Source organism: Humulus lupulus, chromosome 4 (genome assembly GCF_963169125.1).
Source record: "Humulus lupulus chromosome 4, drHumLupu1.1, whole genome shotgun sequence".
Taxonomy (NCBI): domain Eukaryota; kingdom Viridiplantae; phylum Streptophyta; class Magnoliopsida; order Rosales; family Cannabaceae; genus Humulus; species Humulus lupulus.
Window position 1 is genome coordinate 62,131,362 of NC_084796.1, and position 21,429 is coordinate 62,152,790.

Genomic DNA, 21,429 nt, shown 5'->3' on the forward strand with positions numbered 1-21,429 from the left:
AACAAATATTTGAATAATAATACAATTTAAATGCATTATTTAAATAAAGATCCCATAAAAATAGGGATTCAATACACGGTTTTAACTAATTCCAAAGAAATAGGGATTTCCTTAACAACTTCTTCATGTATATATTTAATGTGCCTTTGAGCTTGAACACTGCTTCAACGAGCTTTTGAGATCATTCGTAGCTTCAAGCTCACCATTACAGTTGTCACCACCTCCTTGCTTGATCAGTCTGTCGAACTCATATCTTGGAGGAGACTGATGCCTACGAGCCTGCAACTCATGCTCGAGCACTAATAACGTAGCTCTGAAACTTCGTCACAATTTCTACAAGTATAATGCTAACACTTGTTAATCCCGATCCTACATTTTAAGGCTGTTTATTTATTCTTAAAATTTGGGTTTAACATTAGATATTTGAATACTAATTAAATAAAATGGGATTTTTTTTTGTAAGAGTGAAATATCAAAATATTATTCTAAATTTTTGCACAATAATATCATATTTTTTTTATAAGTTAATTTTTTTAATATAATATTAGAGTAATGTATGTGAATATTGCAAGGAAATATTAATTATTTAATATTTTCATCACCACAAAATATATTAAGGTTTTATTATAAATTTTGGTCATCGTCCCTCGATTGGCCAGGTCATTATATTTCTTATTTGAGTAAGGGAGAGAGAGAAAATCCCCCCCCTCCCTCTTATGATTGCTCAACGGCTAGTTTCCAACTTCATCTTTCCCTCCAAAACTACAGAGTCAAGAACCGTCCCAAACATCCATGTCCCATAATGGAAGCTTATATGACTGCTTTGCTTAATCAATCCTTGCATCTAAACCAGCTGAAGCAACTTCACGCTCTGATTATCACAGAGTACACAAATCTAGCTCCTATTTTCGTCAAAAAGCTTCTCGATTCTCGTGCTATTGAATATGGTCGCAAGGTGTTCGATAAAATTACTCAACCAGATCAATTTCTTTTTAACTCTCTTGTTCGAGCGTATTCAAAGCTATCACTCAATCAAAATGCATTGGCGGCATTTTCTTCAATGCACCGCAGTGGGATTCGAGTGGCTTGTTTTGCCTTTCCGTCTGTTATCAAGTCGTGTTTGTTGTTAAAAGCTGTTGGTGTAGGAAAACAGGTTCATTGTTTAGCAATAAATTATGGGTTTGATTCGAGTGTGTTTGTTCAGACTGCTTTGATGGATTTTTATGCCAAATGTGATGATTTAGTTTCTGCAAGGAAGATTTTTGATGGGATTTTGATTAAAGATCCAATTTGTTATAATTGTTTGATTTCTGGGTATTCCAAGTCTGGTGATCTTGAAGCAGCTAGGAGGCTTTTTGATGTGATGCCTGAGAGAACCGTTGTCTCTTGGAATTCTATAATTTCTAGTTATGCACAAAATGGACAGTATCACGAGGGGTTGAGAATTTTTGAGAGAATGCAGGCTGAGAAGTTTTGTCCGAATGAGATCACTCTAGTAAGTTTGCTCTCAATTTGTGCTAAGCTTGGAGATTTAGAAATGGGTTTGAGGATTAAGAAGTACATAAATGAAAGTAGTTTGCACCAAAATATGATAGTCTCAACTGCCATTTTGGAAATGTATGTCAAATGTGGGGCTGTTGATGCTGCACGTAAACAGTTTGACAAAATGAATAGGAGAGATATTGTAACATGGAGTGCAATAATTGCTGGTTATGCTCAAAATGGGAGACCAAGTGAGAGTGTAGAGCTCTTTGAGCTCATGGTGAATGAAAAGATTAAACCTAATGATGTTGCACTCGTCAGTGCTCTATCAGCATGCTCTCAATTAGGTTTGGTTGAAGTTGGTCAGCGAATAGGCGCATATGCAGAATGCCAAAGATTCGCGTCAAATGTTTATGTGAGGTCTGCATTGTTAGATATGTATTCTAAGTTTGGTCATATTGATAAAGCTCGTCGTGTGTTCAGTGAGATGCAACTCAAGGATATTGTTAGTTGGAACTCAATGATTGCTGGGTTAGCAGTCAATGGCTGTGCAGAGGAATCCATTTTTTTTTATGAGAAAATGAAAAAAACCACATTAAGACCAAATAGTATCACTTTTTTGGGACTGCTGACAGCCTGCTCACACGGTGGCCTTGTCAAATTGGGTCTTGAATTTTTCAGAAACATGAAATCACAACATGGTATTAGTCCAGAGATAGAACATCATGCATGCATTGTAGATCTTTTCTGTAGATCAGGGAGATTAAAGGAAGCATTTGAGTTCATATGTAGAATGAAAGTAGAGCCCAATGCTGTTATATGGGGCACTTTGCTGAGTTCTTCTAGAATCAACTTGAATGTAAAACTTGCTGAGATATCTCTTAAGAAGTTACTCGAGTTAGAGCCTGACAATGCTGGGAATTATGTCCTTCTTTCTAACATCTATGCCAGTGAGGGTAGATGGCAAGAAGCCTTGAAGGTGCGGAACTTAATGAAAGATAGAAGAATGAAAAAAGAAGTTGCTTATAGTTGTATAGCAGTGGACAATGAATTACATAAATTCTTAGTTGGGGACACATCACATTCTAAATCGAGTGAGGTCTATAGCATTGTCAATGAGCTTGCGATACAGTTGACTAGTGCTGACTGAGATTCAAACATGGATATGTAAGTGCATTGATGATCATACTACAAAATAGAGAATGACTATGCTGTTAAAACACTGTCTAAGCAAGAGAACAAGATTCCCAAGGAAAGTCTGTAAGTGGCAAAATGTCTTTCTTTCTATAATATGGTTTGCTTTACTAATATATATATATATTTTCCTATAAATAATAAAAAAAGTGCTTTTTTTCACATATTAATGTTTTGAGAAGGCATGCTTTTTTATTTACAGGAGCAGATGACATTGACAATGATATTATATAATATGGAAAGTTGAGGTTTAGAAATATTAGCATTAGATAAGTGGGTTCATTTAAAAAAAGTCAAGTCATTGTTAGTAGATTTTTTTCTCTAGAAATTCCACCTAATAAAACTGCTAATTTCTTTCAAAAGATAATTTTTTTTTTGTTTTTTAAAATATTCTCAAGAAACTTCCTTGAGAAAACTTGTAATGGGATGTGGTAGAATGATAATGACGGCAGGGCAAGTTGAATTAAGAGAACGATCAAACCATAGATATGAACATAACAATTTAAGCCCATAAAATAAGTAAATTATAATCAGGAGGAACGTTGATTAATCAAATTGCATGAATAGTTGTGATTCTTCCAGTCTTAGTCAACTTTTTATATTTTACTCGGATAATGTAGACTAAAGGCTTTCTGTTTCTGGCCTTTGCAAGTGCAAGTTCTGAGAATTTTCAGGTGTGCACCGAGTAAAACAATGTAAAATGATCTTGGCCAGTTTCAGAGTTATGCTTTTATTCTAAAATACTCTCTAGTCCTCTTGTTTGTTACTTCAGCCATAAGTAGCCATATTAAACTATAATTGATTTCTTCATTCTATTTACCGTGTTGATATAATGCCTGGACATAAGTCATGAATCATATATATGTGTGTGTAATCTGAACGCTAGTTTGTATCGCTTTCAGTTATAATGGTCCAAATTAATATCTTGTTTTTTCAAATCTTTGACGAATGTGGCAAGCTTACACTCTCTGCTTGGATTTTCAGGTTCTTTATTCACTCGATTTTCAACTCTCTTTGCAACCACAAGAAGCCATTGTTCTTTTCCTGGAAATGTAAGTTGTATTTTATTTTTCATAATTATTTACTTGTACCCTTTTAAATTCAATTCAAAGCTCCAAGTCTTATTCTGTCATGCTCCATGTGCCAATATATTTGTTAGGAAAATTAAGAGATAATAATTAATAGTGATTAGTTATGACAACAACAATTTTTTTTAATATCTCAGATAACATTATAGATTGGAGCTCACGTAATATTTTATAATATTACTAGGACACATACATGCTGATGTTGCAAACTTTTGAACAACATATTAAAAGATACATTTAAAAATGATACAGTAGACGTGTATTAACATTAATTAATACTTTTTTAAAAAAAAAATAATTAATATTCAATCGTGATAAGTTTATTAAAAACAAAGATTATTATAGGATCTCATGGAGCAGGTAGTTTTTGAAGTTTTGACTCACAAAACTGTTATTCTTATTCAATTACTTTGTTACCTCACAATTATGTTCAATAAAATAACTTTCTTTACATTTTATAGAAAAGTAGTAAGCATTTCCTAGTGTGTTACAAGAAACCCCATGTATTTGATTAATTTTTCTTTTGATAATCTTCATTAAAATGAATTGTTTATTTGTATAATTTGTTGATACCACAATGTTACCTTTATTCTCACTAGTCAACTAGATAAAGAGGTAAGAATAAGTCAATAACCAAAAATAATAATGAATTGATTATTTTAATGAGATTTATTAAAATAGTATTATATCAGAAGATCCCAAAAGATGCTTACGTTTAGTTTAGATAGATAAAACACAAAATCATCAAACATTATATAATATTTATAGTTGTTTCAATAGTTTCATTTTAGTAAGGTTATCTTGACCACTTGTTTAAGTTGTTCTTTATTTTGTCAATATTAAACAAATAAATGCACGTATCATAATCTCAGGCTTCATGTCTGATATTTTTATTAAATTTATAAAAAATTTATTCATAGCAAAAAAGATTGCGTGCGTATCCTTGTTTGGAATTATCGCCACGCTATAAACGCGTAAGGGGTACAACAGTAATTTAAGCAAGGGTAGTTTCGGTAGAGAGTGAGGTACCGTATATGCCTATTACGGCTATACGGTAGTGATCCCTTTCTCGTAAATAAAACAAAATACAAAGGACAAAATTGTCGTTTCGGTTACACCGGTGAATGATCTTTGACTATAAAGAATGTTGTATGCTGGCAATGTTTAATTGCTTCATTTTCAGAAAGTTTTAAGATTAAGAAAAAAAAAAGCTTTAAGTTAACAACGTGGGATGGAACTATGAAGCTCCCATTGGGTTGGAAGCTTTGAATTTCTGTTATTTCAACTCTGGTTTCGACTTTAACGATTAGAGTTTTATTTTGTTATATCTATTTTGAGCTCTCTGCAAATTTCAATGGCGGAAACCTCTCATGGCCCTGCTAGCTTTTGGACTCAAGCCGATGCTCTGCTGCGAAAGAACCTAACTTTTCAGGTCTCCCCTCTCCCCTCACCCCTCTCTCTCTTATATAATATATATTACACACACACACACACAAGAACTAAATTCTAGATTATATGCTTTTATTCCTTTTTCTCTTCATTTTGATGCACGTGTAAGCATTGTTAGAAATAATCCCACGTTGGAACAATATACTAAGGTTAATCTCAATCCTTCCAATTTGTAGCCTCTACTCTACATTTGTTTTTTCATTGATTTTTTTTTGGAGATTTTTTTTTCTTGGATGATTTTGGACTATATTGTAGGGGTGTGCTAAGATTTGTTTATTTTAAGGTGTTGCGATTAAATTAAAAGATATTTCAGATTCTGAATAGTAATATATGGTTTTAGTTATTGTCTCTAGCTTAATATGCTTTGAGTTTTAAGAACTTTTCTTTTTGCAAAAAGAAAAACAACTAGATGAAGAGAAATGTGAAAATTGAGTCTTTTTACTGTGACCAGAAATGAAATCGTTATTTTTATAATGAATGTCTTACTTGGTTTTTAGAACTGTGGGATCTGGTTTGAAATATACAAGGATTCTGCAGTTCTGATTCATTAAAAACAGTATAAAAATGAACATATCTGATGACAATGTCTTATGTTCTGTCTGCAGAAAAGAAATATCAGGACAAATATTCGGCTAATTTCGTTTCCATTTATTCTCTGCCTTTTGCTTGTGCTCATCCAAAATTTCGTCAATCATGAACTAGATAAGCCTGAAAATAAATGTGGCTGTGCTTGTATTGATACAAATGGAGATGGCCGATGTGAGGAAGTTTGTTCTTTGGAATACTCGTCTTTGGATCAAGGGGCCTGGTGTCCGATCCCTAATCCACCACAATGGCCTCCATTGTTGCAAGTTCCAGCTCCTGAGTATCGTGCTGTGGCATCTGATGCTATTTCGTTTTCTGATTTGCCAAATGAGTCATGTAAAAGGACTGGTTCCTGTCCTGTTACTCTACTTTTTACTGGCAATAATCAATCTCTTGGACAAAGTAAGATTTTATTTTTCATGTGTTTTAATGCATTATGTTTCTGAAGAATTAATCATGTAACTAATTATTGAGTAATATTTATTTGAAAATCAACATTATCTTGTGCTTTATAATAGCTATGGCTGGGAGTATGTTCACAAGTTCTGCAAGTTTAAATTCCTCACGTTCTCTTGATAGCTTAGCCAATATTGTTGCCGTAAGTCATAGTGTTCTCTTTGTATTCAACTCTTCTTTTTACAAAATTTTTATTAGCAATATTATTATCTAGTACCATTCCTTGCTTATGTAAGTTATATTTATGATAACTATGCCTGCTTTAACATGTCTCTCTGTTCATTTTTCTGTTCCTCTTTCTGCAGGGCTCTGAATCAATGCCCCAATACACCAATTTCCTTGATCCTGCATTTTATTCAAATCTTCCCATATATAATTTGCAACGTCAGTGCACACAGAACTCTACGTTTTATGCTGATGTTCAAATCACGTCCTTTGGGAGAAAACAAGGTAAAAGATACTTTTACTCTCCTATATTTATGCTTTTGTTGCATTGCAGTTTGGGTCCCCATTAATGTTGCATGAGTGGTGAATTTCAAATATTAAAGACTCAACTGGCACATAGAGGGTGGGTAGAAACGACCTAATGCAGAGAAAAATAAAACAAGAATGTGATAATATGTATGGAAACCAGTCTCCTTAATAAATATGTACTAGTTTCTAAATGGCTATCAGGATGTATAATTATTATTATTCATTTAAGAAAGAAGGAATAAACAGATTAATGTTTTTACCTAATAATGTGCCAAAATTACCATAAGAAATCCAGTGTAGTGCAAATGAGTAGAAAATAAGAGCTGCCCAATGTTCATATATTACAATCTTTGTGGTGTAAACCAAATAGGAGCGAGTAGTAGATTTTTTCCAGATAGTTTGGTTTGTACATCTGTACACTTTTAATTTCTTCATCATGCAGCTATTTTATGTTGGTGACTAATCTATTTATACCTTGAGCAAATCTTGTGAAGCTGACATGTGGCATTTCTCATCTTCAGTGTATGTTTAGTCTAAGCCGTTGATAGAAATTTTTTCAGTGTAAACATTGAGAATCTTACAAATTAATAAAGGACTTCAGTAGAATATTAATCTGTTAAAATGTGCTACGTGGTTTTTTTTTTCTTTGATGTTAAATGCTATGAACTCAATTACCTCTGCAAATTCCAGAGATTAGATGCGTTCAAGGTTTGCCTTTGTGGCGCAATACCTCTTCTGAGATCAACGATGAGCTATATAAAGGTTACAGAAAGGGAAATTCAGAGAGGAAGATTAATGAGATTGCAGCAGGTTAATCTACTTGAAATGTCTTAACTTTAGTGCTGGTTGTATACAAAATTGTATTGTGAATTGTGGTATTGACAGTGTATTCTCACAGCCTACGACTTCTTGAACTCAAATGGGAACAATTTTAACGTGACCATATGGTACAATTCTACATATAAGAACGATTCAGGCAATGTTCCTATTGGATTGTTACGGGTCCCACGTTCAGTGAATCTGGTATGTAGTCACAAATTTACATGGTGGCATTGCCTTCTCGCTGCAATAGAAATTACATTCTTTGTGGAATTAATGGTGAAAAAATTGATTATATGGTAAATTGGTTTAAATACTTCTTAGATGAGAAGTTGCAAAAAGAAAAAAGGTTAAGGAATTCATGATAATTCAGGCAACCTATGACAATAACTAGTCTCACGAAGTCCTGAGAGTCAATGCATTTTCTTCATATATCCATAGTTATCCTTTTCCCTTTTGTTATTTTCCTTTATTCTTTGAATGAGTTATTTCAAAACTGTCTTTATTCATGATAATTCAGGCAACCTATGACAATAACTAGTCTCACGAAGTCCTGAGAGTCAATGCATTTTCTTCATATATCCATAGTTATCCTTTTCCCTTTTGTTATTTTCCTTTATTCTTTGAATGAGTTATTTCAAAACTGTCTTTATTCATGATAATTCAGGCAACCTATGACAATAACTAGTCTCACGAAGTCCTGAGAGTCAATGCATTTTCTTCATATATCCATAGTTATCCTTTTCCCTTTTGTTATTTTCCTTTATTCTTTGAATGAGTTATTTCAAAACTGTCTTTTTTCTATTCTTTTAATTTCTATCTTTCTTTCTTTGTATTAACATTTGTTTTGTTTGTTTGTTTGTGGGAAACTTGTCTAAAAGGAATTTATATGAGGTTCGCTATGTATTGTGTACTGAACTTTTTAATGTCACCACTTTAAAGTAACAGTTTTATTTTGTTAAATTGGGTTCATTTAATGAGAGCATTATTTATGTATTGTTATACATGTCTAGAATCTGATGTGTCTCAGATAGTATGATTTCAACATAATATTAGCTGATACTTCCACAAAATATTATTGTATTATTTGTTATGCCTTTCCCATTATAGTTCTCATTGGTTGTTAAAGCTTTAAATCCTGTTGAAAACCAATGTTCTTTTTGTATCCTGTTATCAGTATTGAATTATATAGTCACTAATATGTCTAATTCATATATTAACAGGCATCCAATGCCTACCTACAATTTTTACGAGGGCCTGGTACAAAAATTCAGTTCGATTTTGTCAAAGAAATGCCCAAACATGAAAGCCAACTCAGATTGGACTTTTCATCTCTTCTTGGTCCACTCTTCTTTACGTGGGTCATCATACAGCTATTTCCTGTAAGTGTGATTATTCATCCAAATTGTATTTGTTCCAAGTATTAAGACTTCTACATTGGCCATTGATTTTTCTACAACTTGACACTTTTTTCCATATTATTACTTTTTTAACCTTTTCTCTTGAGTATTTACACAATCATAGATCCATTTTTCTTCCTCATCCTAAATATCATAGAATTCCACAAGCTTAGTTGATGTCCTTGTATTATTTATTCAACAATGAATTATTCATGTGCCCTATAACTTAGCAAAAGCATAGTTATGAGACGGAAATGGAACTTGTCCATCTCATTTCAAATAACCTGACTTGTCTTTTTTGAGGTAATACTTTATTTGATCTGAGTTTTCTTGGGTTTTCCTGATGGTCATCTATTCAAATCCAGTTAAGTGCCTTCCATTTAGATTTCCATTTCTCCAAACTAAATTCTTCATATAATTGATCAATTATTCATTGTTTGCACCACCCCTTCCTTTAGCTTTAACCATATAGTTGTACTAGGATATTTGAATGTAAACCTTACCTCGAAGAAGTTGTCTGATTTTACAGTAATGATTTTTTAATAAAGTCAAGCTTAGTTTAAAGAGAAAGGGCCTGGCATAGTATATTGGAATACATGATAGGTTTATTATTAAATATGTATAAATATATATATTTTGATAATTATATTTCATCTTAATCCTCTCTAAGTTCTTTTGGAATAGGTTGTGTTGACAGCGCTGGTTTATGAAAAGCAACAAAAACTGAGAATCATGATGAAAATGCACGGGCTTGGTGATGGGCCTTATTGGATGATTTCATATGCCTACTTTTTAGCCGTGTCATTAGTCTACATGCTGTGTTTTGTGTTATTTGGTTCTTTAGTAGGTAATAAGTTAGCTATTTCATACTGATCTTAGTACAATGTTTCTTTGAGTTGCCTTACATGAAGCTACCTTCTTTTCAGGGTTAAAGTTCTTCACTCTAAATGACTACAGCATTCAATTTGTTTTCTACTTCATCTATATCAACTTGCAAATTGCACTGGCTTTTCTAGCAGCTGCAATGTTTTCTAATGTGAAGACTGCTACAGGTTTGATCTTAGATATTTAATTTATCCACACTAACATATTAAATTAAAATACAGAAGAAGAGTTAACTGACATGCATGTCATCATTGATTTGATGACACAGTTATAGGGTACATATGTGTCTTTGCAACGGGACTCCTAGGAGGCTTTCTTTTTCAGTTTTTTGTTGAAGATGCATCATTCCCAAGTAAGTGAAGGAGTTTGAGTAGATAAGTATGTATTGCTTTGATTATCATTATTATTATATCTCAAAATAGAGTATCCTGCTGGAAGTGTGAACTTCAAATGAATGATTTTCTTTTGTTTGACGTAAGCATAAGTTTAAAATAAATGTTATTCTAAGGTTTGACCTAATTGTCAACTTGATCACGGTTCCTCTTCAAGTTGCACTTGGTTCTTGACCAAAGTAATGTCAGGAAAGGATGGATTACAACTTATGGCAGAGGACCTGATTTTATTTTAGGCTCAAGTAAAAGTTTAAATTACTTTCCATAAAGAATCTTATAGATTCCTGTTGTCTGATGGGTTGTGTTTCAGTTTCTAAAGAATGAGTTGGTTTTAGAAACTGTGGAATAAGTAGTGTTTGAGGAATGGTATTTGATAGAGGATCACAATGGAAGACTATCATAGAGATAAATCCTGTGCTAATATTATGGAAAAATTCTTTTACATGGATATAAAACATGTAAGGTAAACCTTCTGGTAGGGTTGTCTTGCCAAGTTAGTATTCCAAACAAGAGAGAAGAAAATAAAGTCTGTATTGATTATCCAGGGATTCGAGAGCCTGGTCTCTCCCACTTGGGTTACACCCCTACCAATTCTTTCCTGCCTTAAATCAGCTTACACACTCCCTTATATCTCTACCCCTATTGGTACTAACGTGTTCCTGCTGCACAGCCAAACTAACCTCCCATAACTAACTCCTAACCATTCCCCAAAACCACAATCAGCTGCTGCTAGCCTATCTTAAGACCTCCTACTCCTCCTAGTGTAAACATACATAGTAGGTGGCCTATCAATACCACCTGCCAAAAATTTCACCTTGTCCTCAAGGTGGAAATCTGGAATTTGCTCCTGTATCACATGAAAATCCTCCCAAGTTGCTTCAAACTTAGGCAAATTCTCCCACTTAATCAATGCCTGAGGTGCTTCTTTATGGATTCCTGGCCTCACTTTCAACACCGCTTTCGACACCAATAACCATTCCAAATTCGATGTCAACCCAGGTGGCAAAGTCGTGGCTTGCTGGTTTGGACCAAGGGCAGCACACAGCAATGAAACGTGAAAAACAGGGTGTATTGTTGCATTCGGAGGGAGCTGGAGGCGATATGCTGCTGCTCCAATTCGTTCCAACACAGGAAAAGGGCCAAAGAATCACGGAGACAACTTTTCATTGATGCGTTTGGCGACAGAGCGTTGACGGTAAGGTCGCAATTTAACATAGACCAAATCTCCAACTTCAAAGTGCACATCCTGACGCTTCCGATCTGCTCTTCATCTTTTGCTGGGCCCTGTGTAAATTCCTGCTTCAGCAATACTAAAACATCATCTCTGGCTTGAAGGTTCTGCTCTGCTGCCGAGACCCTAGTGCTTGTTGGCTCAAATCGAAGCAATGGAGGAGGGTCTCTATGATAAAGTGCACGAAACAGAGTCATCCCCGCGAATGAGTGAAACAAAGTATTATACCAATACTCCGCCCAAGGCAGCCACTTGGCCCATTAAGTAGGTTTCGATCCAACAAAACAGCGAAGATAAGTCTCCAAACAGCGGTTAACCACCTCGGTTTGCCCATCAGACTGAGGGTGGTACGTTGTGCTCTGCTTCAAGGCTGTACCTTACAAACAAAGAGTTCCTTCCAAAATAGACTGAGGAAAATCTTGTCTCGATCTGATACAATTGTGCGGGGTATGCCATGAAGCCTCACCACCTCTCGCACAAAAACTGTCTCCACAGTGACTGCAAAATACGGATGACGAAGAGGTATGAAATGACCATACTTGCTCAATCGGTCTACCACCACAAAATTAAAGTCAAACCCATTCGAAGTTGGCAGCCCCTCGATGAAGTCCATAGAGATGTCTTCCCAAACCTACTCAGGAATAGGTAATGGCTGCAATAAACCAGCTTGAGACTGTGCCAAATACTTATTCTGCTGGCAAATAGAGCATTCAACAACAATTTTCTGTATATCTTTTCGCATACCTCGCCAGTACAAGTCAGTTGGGATGTGTTGGAATGTTTTGAACACACCTGAATGTCCACCCAAGTTGATGCTGTGATATTCTTGCAACAGTAATGGAATAAACGAAGAGGACGACGGGATCACCAAACGACCACGAAACTTGAGGCAGTCTTGCACCAAAGAATACCCCCCACAGTGCTGCCCATTAGACAACTCTTTCATCACCTTAGATAGTGTCGGATCAGCCGCTACATGGGCTTGTAAATCCGGTATTGACAGTACGTTTGGAACGGAAATGATAGCCAAGGATCCCTCACAATGCATTCGAGATAATGCATCCGCCGCTTTATTCTCCAACCCCGGCCTATATTGTATTTCAAAATCATATCCCAAGATTTTAGTAAGCCATTTTTTATGTTCCAAAGCCACCAATCGCTGCTCCAACAGATATTTCAAACTTCTTTGATATGTCCTCACCAAGAGTCTACGCCCCAACAGATACGGACGCCACTTTTGGATGGCGAGCACTATTGCCAATCAACTCCCTCTCATAAATGGACTTGGTACGAGTTCGAGATGATAACACTTGGCTGAAATATGCGATAGGATGCCCATTCTGCATTAATACAGCCCCTAAACCAGCCCTCGATGCATCAGCCTCTACCACAAACGGTACTAAAAAATCTGGCAAGGCAAGTACCGGAATCGAGCACATGGCTTGCTTCAATTGAAGGAAAGCCTCATTAGCCCCTTGTGTCCAGCCAAAAGCATCCTTGTGTCCAGCCAAAAACATCCTTGTGTAGCTGATCGGTAAGAGGCTTCGCTATACCACCATACCCCTTAACAAACTTTATGTAGTAGCCTGTTAGTCCGAGGAAACCCCGTAACTCCTTTATGGACCTCGATATAGGCCAATTTACCATAGCTGCCAGCTTGCTTGGTTTGGCTGCCACTCCTTGGGCATAAATAACATGGCCCAAATACTCCACTTGCTCTTGCCCAAACATGCATTTCTTCTTTTTGGCATAGAGGCTATGTTGGTGAAGGCCTTCCAACACCAAGGTTAGATGGCTGAGGTGTTGTTCCAATGATGAACTATAGATGAGAATGTCGTCAAAAAATACAAGCACAAATTTCCTCAAGAAATCGCGAAACACTTTGTTCATCAAGGCTTGAAAAGTGGCTGGCGCATTGGTAAGACCAAAAGGCATTACTAGGAACTCATAATGCCCTTCATGTGTGCAAAATATCGTTTTCTCCATGTCCCGAGTAGTGACTCTAATTTGGTGGTAACTGGATTTTAAATCCAGCTTGGTAAACACCTTTGCGCCATGAAGCTCATCCAATAATTCATCAATAACCGGGATTGGGAACTTGTCAGCTACTGTCTCGCGATTTAGAGCCCTATAGTCCACACAAAAACGCCAACTCCCATCTTTCTTCTTAACCAAGAGCACCGGACTAGAGATGGGCTCGTGCTAGGCTGAATAATTCTTGCTTGTAGCATTTCAAACACTAGGCATTTAATCTCGTCCTTTTGGACTTGTGCATATCTGTATGGGCGCACCGAAATTGGACCAGCCCCAACTCGTAGATTTATAGCATGCTCGCATGATCGTTTTGGTGGCAAACCAGGTGGCATCTCAAACATGGACTCAAACTGCTGTAGTAGTGAAGCAATCTCTTGAGGAAGCTGCTGCTGTGGTGCTGCCATCTCCTTAGAAAGTGCTCCGAACTGAACCCAAAAGCCTTGGGCTTCCTTTTCCATTACCAAAATCATCGCCTCGAGTTATATAGGAGACTTGCACAAACTTGGGTCTCCTTGTAATGTCACCCATGCTCCAGCCATCTCAAATTTCATAACCATTGTTCTCCAATTAACTTGCATATTGCCAAGAGTTTCCAGCCATTTAATGCCCAAGATTACATCAGCCCCTTCTAGTTCCAACGGTAGAAAGTCAGGCACAAATTCCTTCTGTCCTAACCTTGCCGCCTGTGCCTAAAAGAACCCCATAACAAGTAGTAGCTGTGATCGGAATGCCGTTGCTGAGACGGCATCCATAGAAATAAAGTTGTGAGTTGCTCCACTATCAATTAGAACAGTAACGGGTTGTTGTCCAATATGTCCAGCGAGTTTCATTGTATGGGCAGAGGAGATTCCTACCAAAGAATTAAGGGACAAAGTTGCCAAAGTCTCCTCCGTGACCACTGTTTCGCCCGAGTCTGGGGATGGTGGTGGTGACTCCTCCATTTGCACTGAATCCTCCTGATCAATCAACAATAACACATGCAAAGCTTTTTGCTCACACTCGTGGCCTCGAAAAAATTTCTTATCACATTTAAAGCATAACCCACGGGCCTTCTTCTCTTGATACTTCGCCTCTGTCAACCTACGAAACTGAGACTGTTTGGGTACTGGGGTCGTGACAGTCTTGGTAGTAGTCGTTGCCTGAGAAGAAGTCGAGACAGGCGGGGTAAGGGACTTGGCTATGAAGGGATTGAAAGAATTACAGATGGGTGTGATTGGGTTAACAATTGGTTTGGCAAGAGTAGTTCGGAATGGCTGGCCTGTATGCAACAACTGGTGGCCCTCTTCTATTCTCTGGGCTATGTCCATGATTTGGGCCAGGCCCATGGGCTGCAAAATATGCAAAGCAGCCTTAATGCTCTCCTTCAACCCATGGACGAAGCTCCCTTCAAGAATGTGGTCGGGTGTGTCGGGTACCCGAGAAGCCAGGAGTTCCCATCGGAGGCGGTAGTCCTTTACGGTGGTGGTTTGGGTGACTGAGAGAAGCTCCTCGGAGATCGACCCAACCGGAGCAGCTCAAAAACGTAGGTTGATGAGCTTCTTCAAGGTAGCTCATGAAGTAATTGGCCGACGCTGGTTCTCCCAATGAAACCAAGTCAAGGCATCGCCGTCCAGCCCAATAATTGCCGTCTCCAACATCAACTGCTCAGTCATCTGAGTCAGAAGGAAGAATCACTCCTCCCTATAAATCTGGGTTTTCCCTCGTGAACAATGGTAACTCCATTCGCGGTGGTTGATAGTCGTGACCGTAAGTCTGCCCCGAGTAATAGGAATCCATCGGCGGCGGTGGTGGTGGTTGGTCGTCCAATACCAGTGACGGAGATGGTGTAGTATGGGTACCAAGTGAGATTGGTTTCGGAGCTGAAGAATTTTCCCTGTCCAAAGCCCGTCGTTGCTGATTGGCATCCATGGCAGTGGTCTCTGTATTCGGCTTCCCCGAAGCTTGCATCAATTGAGCCAGATGAGCCACCACGAAGTCCATCTTCTTCTCCATCGCAGGTAACCTCTGCACCTCAGTTTTCAGCACCTCCATCTCCTTGGGAAACTGTTGCAACTCTGAGTGAAACTCCTGCAATTGGCGGTGAACTTCCGAGTGAATAGCTTCGACCCGTTCTTCCAAAACCTCTAACTGAGCATCCTTCTTTGGTCACTTGGTAGGGTTGTCCTGCCAAGTTAGTATTCCAAACAACCAACAAAGAAAATAGAGAAGACAAGAGGGAAGAAAATAAAGTCTGTATTGATCATCCAAGGATTCGAGAGCCTGGTCTCTCTCACTTGGGTTACAACCCTACCAATTCCTTCTTGCCTTAAATCAGCTTACACACTCCCTTATATCCCTATCCCTATTGGTACTAACATGTACCTACCGCACAACCAAGCTAACCTCCTGTGAAAATTTGAATATTTTTCTGTGTTTTATTATCTCAAAGAGAGGGAATTATATATACAACCTAGAATCTGACCTAATAAATATAAATAGCTAATTCTAGAAAGTACACCATTAAAATCCCCTAATTTTAGAAAGAATAAATATACAAAATATTTGGTATTAATACCAAATTGATTCCTATATACAGCTGTGGTCAACTTCCTAATTACTGAAATAAATCCACACCTCCCATAACTAACTCCTAACCCTTCCCCAAAACCACAATCAGCTGCTGCTAGCCTATCGTAAGGCCTCCTACTCCTAGCGTAAACATACGTACTAGGTGGCCTATCACCTTCCAATGAGATAGACCTTCCTTGTAGCTATGTTCACCCAAGACTGAAAAGTTTACAGGATTCAAAACATGTTCATTACTATCATGGAAAACAATATATTATAGATGACTTGGGTAATATAGGAATGGGGTATTTTGACCGATTTGAAGCTTTTCATTATTCCACCATGACGATTTAAGCATGATTTTTGTTTATTTCATGCCAACATGTCAATAAGTTGTTTTGTCCTTCTTCAAGCAAAAATTTGGGTCTATTCTGTCTGGCTGAAAAGATAACATCAATAAATTTATCTTTCAAAACATTGGCCATATCCATATTATAGTTTTCCTACTCACAATCTATCTCCACCACACCCCTTTGAGGGAAAACAAATATTGATTTCTTTGACATTTATTGCACTCTTGGCCTTTACTCATGAGCTTATGCGATGCATTTACAAGGTTGCAATTCCTACAATAACATGCTAGTTCAGCAGGCTGTAATGAGAGATATATATTTGTGAAGATTCAGTTTTTTTTCCTTCTTGTTTGGTTGTTGCTATAGTTTTTTCCCACTTATATATAGAAATGTAGCTTCACTCACGTCAATGATATTCTTTTTGTTGGTTGTTGCAGGGGGCTGGGTTATTGTTATGGAGTTGTATCCAGGTTTTGCTTTGTATCGAGGGTTATATGAGTTTGCGCAATATTCTTTCAATGGAAACTACTTGGGGACTGATGGGATGCGCTGGGGAGATTTAAGTGACAGCAAAAATGGGCTGAGAGAAGTATTTATTATAATGGTTGTGGAATGGATTCTGGTGCTATTTGTTGCATATTACGTGGACCAAATTATATCATCAGGAAGAAGAAAAAGTCCTTTATTTTTCTTGGAAAGCCTTGGGAAGAAAAAGGGGTCATCTTTTAGAAGTCCTAGTTTACAAAAGCAGGGGTCCAAAGTTTTTGTTGATATGGAAAAACCTGATGTCATTCAAGAGGTAAGATTTTCTGGTTCTTTATTTTTTACTGTCTTAACTTATGGTCATAGTTCTTGTTCACCATCGAGAGAATTTATGCCGTGATCAAAATGGATGGTTAAGAGTGCTAGACATATCATTTAGATGGATAGGTTGCATCAATTATTAATTTCAAATCATCAGTTTTCTAATCTCACCAGAACATGTTCATTTAAACTATGAGTATCTTTCAGTACTAGCTATTGCTGAATTGCATGCGAAACCTCTTGGTGGGACACAATCCATCATGATGTGCAATCACCATGCGACGTGCAACAATTTATATGTTTTTCAGGGCATCTATTTCATGTTTTTGTCCACATTGTCAATAACTATGTTTTGACTTCATTTTCAGCGAGAGAGGGTTGAACAATTGCTACTAGATTCAGATTCAAGTCAGGCCATTATATGTGACAACCTTAAGAAGGTGTATCCAGGAAGGGATGGAAATCCTGAAAAATTTGCTGTGAGAGGATTATCACTTGCTTTGCCCCGTGGGGAGTGTTTTGGTATGCTTGGCCCCAATGGTGCAGGCAAGACTTCTTTTATCAATATGGTGAGTACGATATTAGAATTTTCTGAAGTAATATAATCTATCATGAATGTATTTTTGCACAATCAGGTTGGTACAACAAACATTTATGTGGTTCACTGAAAGAATATGATGGCAGAAGCCAGATGAAATTGCTTGAAAAATTTCTTGCTCTAGTGCTTAAAACTAAAAGTGGCTTGATGCTTTACGTAGCTATATAGCTTTGTCTGTCTTCTAGAATAAAGTTTTGTTTTTTGTTGCAATAGTAGCTACATTCTTCGAGTCTTCTTAAAGAGTTATGTTACACATGTTTTGTTATTATCACTATTTCTTTTTTCCTGATAATTATGCTAAAAGTGTTACTCTATTTTGTTTTCTTTTTATTTCACATTTCTTTCTTTCTTCTTTTAATGCTGGTGAATAATCTTGAAGGCCAAAATATGGCAGGCCTCTTTATCACAAAAAATGCACATTTTTTTAACAGTTACATCTGTCAACAGATGATCGGTCTTACAAAGCCAACCTCTGGCACAGCATTTGTTGAGGGCATGGACATACAAACTGATATGGATGAAATCTATACCAGCATGGGTGTTTGCCCACAGCATGAGTAAGCTAGACTTCTTATCCTCTGCTTTAACAAAGTTGATATTTTATTTTGTTGCTGTGTCTTTCTAATATTGAAAGCTAATTGTTTCTTTTATTTTTCTTCCATGCAATCCTTAGCCTGCTTTGGGAAACCCTTACAGGAAGAGAACATCTATTATTTTATGGCAGACTAAAGAGCCTCAAAGGTTCCACCTTAACACGAGTAAGTCATTTGTTTATTTCATGATTACCGTCGAAAATTTCTTAGCTTTTAGATCGAGGAGTATTGTTTTGGTGGTTATTGTTAAATAAAACAAGACTAATTAACATGGTCTTAAAGTAGTCTAAAGTTTGCACATTTTAGAAAACGTATTTGGAATTATTCTGAAGAACGAGTATAAGAAAATGGCACCAGTTGCTGATTATCCATGCTCCCTGCCCTTGTCACCTTGAGTGCCTAAAAGTTTTTCTACAGTAAATATAATGCTTTTTTATTGACGGGTAAATGTATATAGATCGTGCCCTTTTCCCCATAAAATAATATACTTCTGTAACGCTTGGTAAGAAAGTTAAAGTAATGTTACGATTGTATAAATTTGCTGCCACAGGCTGTGGAAGAATCTCTAAAGAGTGTCAATCTATTCCATGGAGGAGTTGCTGACAAACAAGCTGGAAAATATAGTGGAGGCATGAAGAGGAGGCTCAGTGTTGCAATTTCTCTCATTGGGGATCCCAAAGTATGCCTTGATCTGTATTGCTCTACTTTTAGTGTATAAGACTTTTTTCTTTACTTTGAAAATATCTAAAAATGCCATTTTCTCAAAATATTTATGCAGGTTGTTTACATGGATGAGCCTAGTACTGGACTTGACCCAGCTTCAAGAAACAATCTATGGAATGTTGTGAAACGTGCAAAGCAAGAGCGAGCAATCATCCTTACAAGTACTCTCTCTCTCTCTCTTTCTCTGTGTTGTTAAACTTGCTTCAGCTTCATTGGACTGTCAATCAGCTACATCATGAATATTGACCCTGCAATCTTAGACGAGCTTGTTGTTTCATTAGATTATATAATAATGGCCCTTTTCCCACTTTAACTAAGTTCCTCTGTATGCAGCACATTCTATGGAAGAGGCAGAGGTTTTGTGTGACCGGTTAGGAATTTTTGTGGATGGAAGCTTGCAGTGCATAGGAAATCCTAAAGAGGTACATGTACTCATATTTAACAATGCATCATCAATAGTAACTTTAAGATTACCCGAACTTAGTTTCATAATGTATCTCAGCAGTCCCCTCTTTCCTTTTTCAAATCAACAATTAACTGGTTGGTAAAATAAAGTATACAGTTTCATGATTTTATAAACAAATAACCAGACATCAGATCAAGTTTTGAGCTATTCAGTTTTTTGTTGATTTTTCTTCTCCTATCCAATTCAATTCTATCTCTATAACATCTGTTTCTCAACAACAATTATGTATGGCAGTTGAAAGGAAGATACGGAGGATCTTATGTTTTTACAATGACAACATCTTCAAACCATGAACAAGAGGTTGAAAGCTTGGTGAGGCAGCTCTCCCCAAATGCTAACAAGATATATCACTTATCTGGGACCCAGAAGTTCGAGTTGCCCAAACACGAGGTGAGAATTGCAGATGTCTTCCAAGCTGTTCAGAATGCCAAGAGCAGGTTCACGGTTTTCGCATGGGGTTTAGCCGACACCACACTGGAGGATGTCTTCATCAAGGTTGCTCGCGGGGCTCAAGCATTCAACGTATTTTCATAGTTGTTTGTATTTGTAAATTCATTTTCTGTTAGCATGTTCCTACAAATATTTATGTCGTGTGGTTTTCTTTAGTAGTTGGTATAAAAGTGAGTAATTTTTTTTTGTTATTTAAGGAAAATAAATCATTGTTAATATACATTATACAAGCTTTGCGTTGAATTGCCAACAGTAAATATATCCACAACAGTAAAGACTAATTTCAAATAAATATTATCCTTAGTATCCAGAATTGCGTTGAATTTTGACAATGCAGAGAGAAAAAAGAGTGTTATAGCTTAGCCACTATTAAATGATGTCATCTCTAAGTATAAAACAAATTATTCAGTGAGTAGTCTCTAATAATTTATGCTAAGGCTTTTCATGGACAAAATGTTATGATGATATTTAATTCATATTATTAAGGTAAAGAGAATGAATTGCCATATAATGTTAATGATCTGAATTGGGTGGGGAAATTTGAGTTTTTATGCTTAAAGAGGGTTCTAAGTTAAAAAAATACTAGACATTTAAATTATTTTAAAAAAAATATCAATTCTTTTGACAATACTCAAAATACTCCTCATAATTTTTTCCATCCACTTCCTCTTCTCTCTCTCTCTCCATCAATCCATTCCTCTCAACTCTCTCTAGAAAAAAAGTCCATGGGTAAGGTAAAATATAAGAGAACTCAATGTAACGACAAATATTCATTACTTAGGACATTAAAATATTACATTTCGAAAAAAATCTGAGCATGATTTTGAGTTTTTTTTGCGATTTTTTTTAGATATAAAACTTTGAAATCTGTAGAAAATCGACGTGGTTCGATGTTGCTCGATGCCAGCTCGATGGGGCCTTCAAAATCAAGATTTTCATGAAAAAATCGATGTTGCTCGATGGTGGTTCGATGGTGTTCGATGCGATTCTTGCAAGAAATATAATTTTTCACCCGGGTGTCCGTTTGAAGTGATTTTTTTTTTTTTTTGGTATTTTTCAACATCCATATGTTTGAAATGTGTATATACACATTTGAGAAATGTAAATCTTGAAAAAAAAAATGCAAAATGCAAAACATACCTCATTTTCAAGATATGTTTTGGCATGTTTTCAAGTTCTAAACTTTGAAAATGTGTTATGTGAAACGGACACTCGAGTGAAAAATGATGTCTTTCACAAGAATTGTATCGAACCACCATTGAGCAACCATCGAACCACCATCGAGCAATGTCGATTTTTTCATGAAAATCTTGATTTTGAAGGCCCCATCGAGTTGGCATCGAACATCATCGGGCAACCATCGAGTTGGGCATGGTTTTTGAGTTATTTTTCAGATCTGAAATTCT

General features: G+C 36.6%; 2 protein-coding genes across 2 annotated transcripts; both read left to right on the top strand.

The window, feature by feature from the left end:
• The first annotated feature begins 700 nt into the window (after positions 1 to 700).
• Positions 701 to 5,196, top strand: LOC133830493 (pentatricopeptide repeat-containing protein At1g08070, chloroplastic-like). Its single transcript, XM_062260481.1, has 2 exons — positions 701 to 2,742; positions 3,661 to 5,196. Exon 1 carries the CDS (start codon positions 803 to 805, stop codon positions 2,630 to 2,632), a length of 1,830 nt encoding a protein of 609 aa, XP_062116465.1. The 5' UTR covers positions 701 to 802; the 3' UTR covers positions 2,633 to 2,742; positions 3,661 to 5,196.
• LOC133830492 (ABC transporter A family member 7-like) lies at positions 4,966 to 20,336 on the top strand. The gene is made up of 18 exons (XM_062260480.1): positions 4,966 to 5,196; positions 5,819 to 6,200; positions 6,317 to 6,396; positions 6,560 to 6,704; positions 7,419 to 7,538; positions 7,627 to 7,751; positions 8,771 to 8,929; positions 9,632 to 9,794; positions 9,874 to 9,999; positions 10,101 to 10,184; positions 16,827 to 17,188; positions 17,562 to 17,762; positions 18,239 to 18,348; positions 18,465 to 18,549; positions 18,935 to 19,063; positions 19,163 to 19,268; positions 19,441 to 19,529; positions 19,808 to 20,336. Exons 1-18 carry the CDS (start codon positions 5,119 to 5,121, stop codon positions 20,105 to 20,107), a joined length of 2,844 nt encoding a protein of 947 aa, XP_062116464.1. The 5' UTR covers positions 4,966 to 5,118; the 3' UTR covers positions 20,108 to 20,336.
• Positions 20,337 to 21,429: the final 1,093 nt, after the last annotated feature.

Coding starts and splice junctions, on each gene's coding strand:
- LOC133830492 (XM_062260480.1), top strand. CDS start 5,119: ATGGCGGAAACCTCTCATGGCCCTGCTAGCTTTTGGACTCAAGCCGAT. Junction 5,197..5,818: donor GAAAGAACCTAACTTTTCAG/GTCTCCCCTCTC, acceptor TTCTGTCTGCAG/AAAAGAAATATCAGGACAAA. Junction 18,349..18,464: donor GGTGTTTGCCCACAGCATGA/GTAAGCTAGACT, acceptor TGCAATCCTTAG/CCTGCTTTGGGAAACCCTTA.
- LOC133830493 (XM_062260481.1), top strand. CDS start 803: ATGGAAGCTTATATGACTGCTTTGCTTAATCAATCCTTGCATCTAAAC.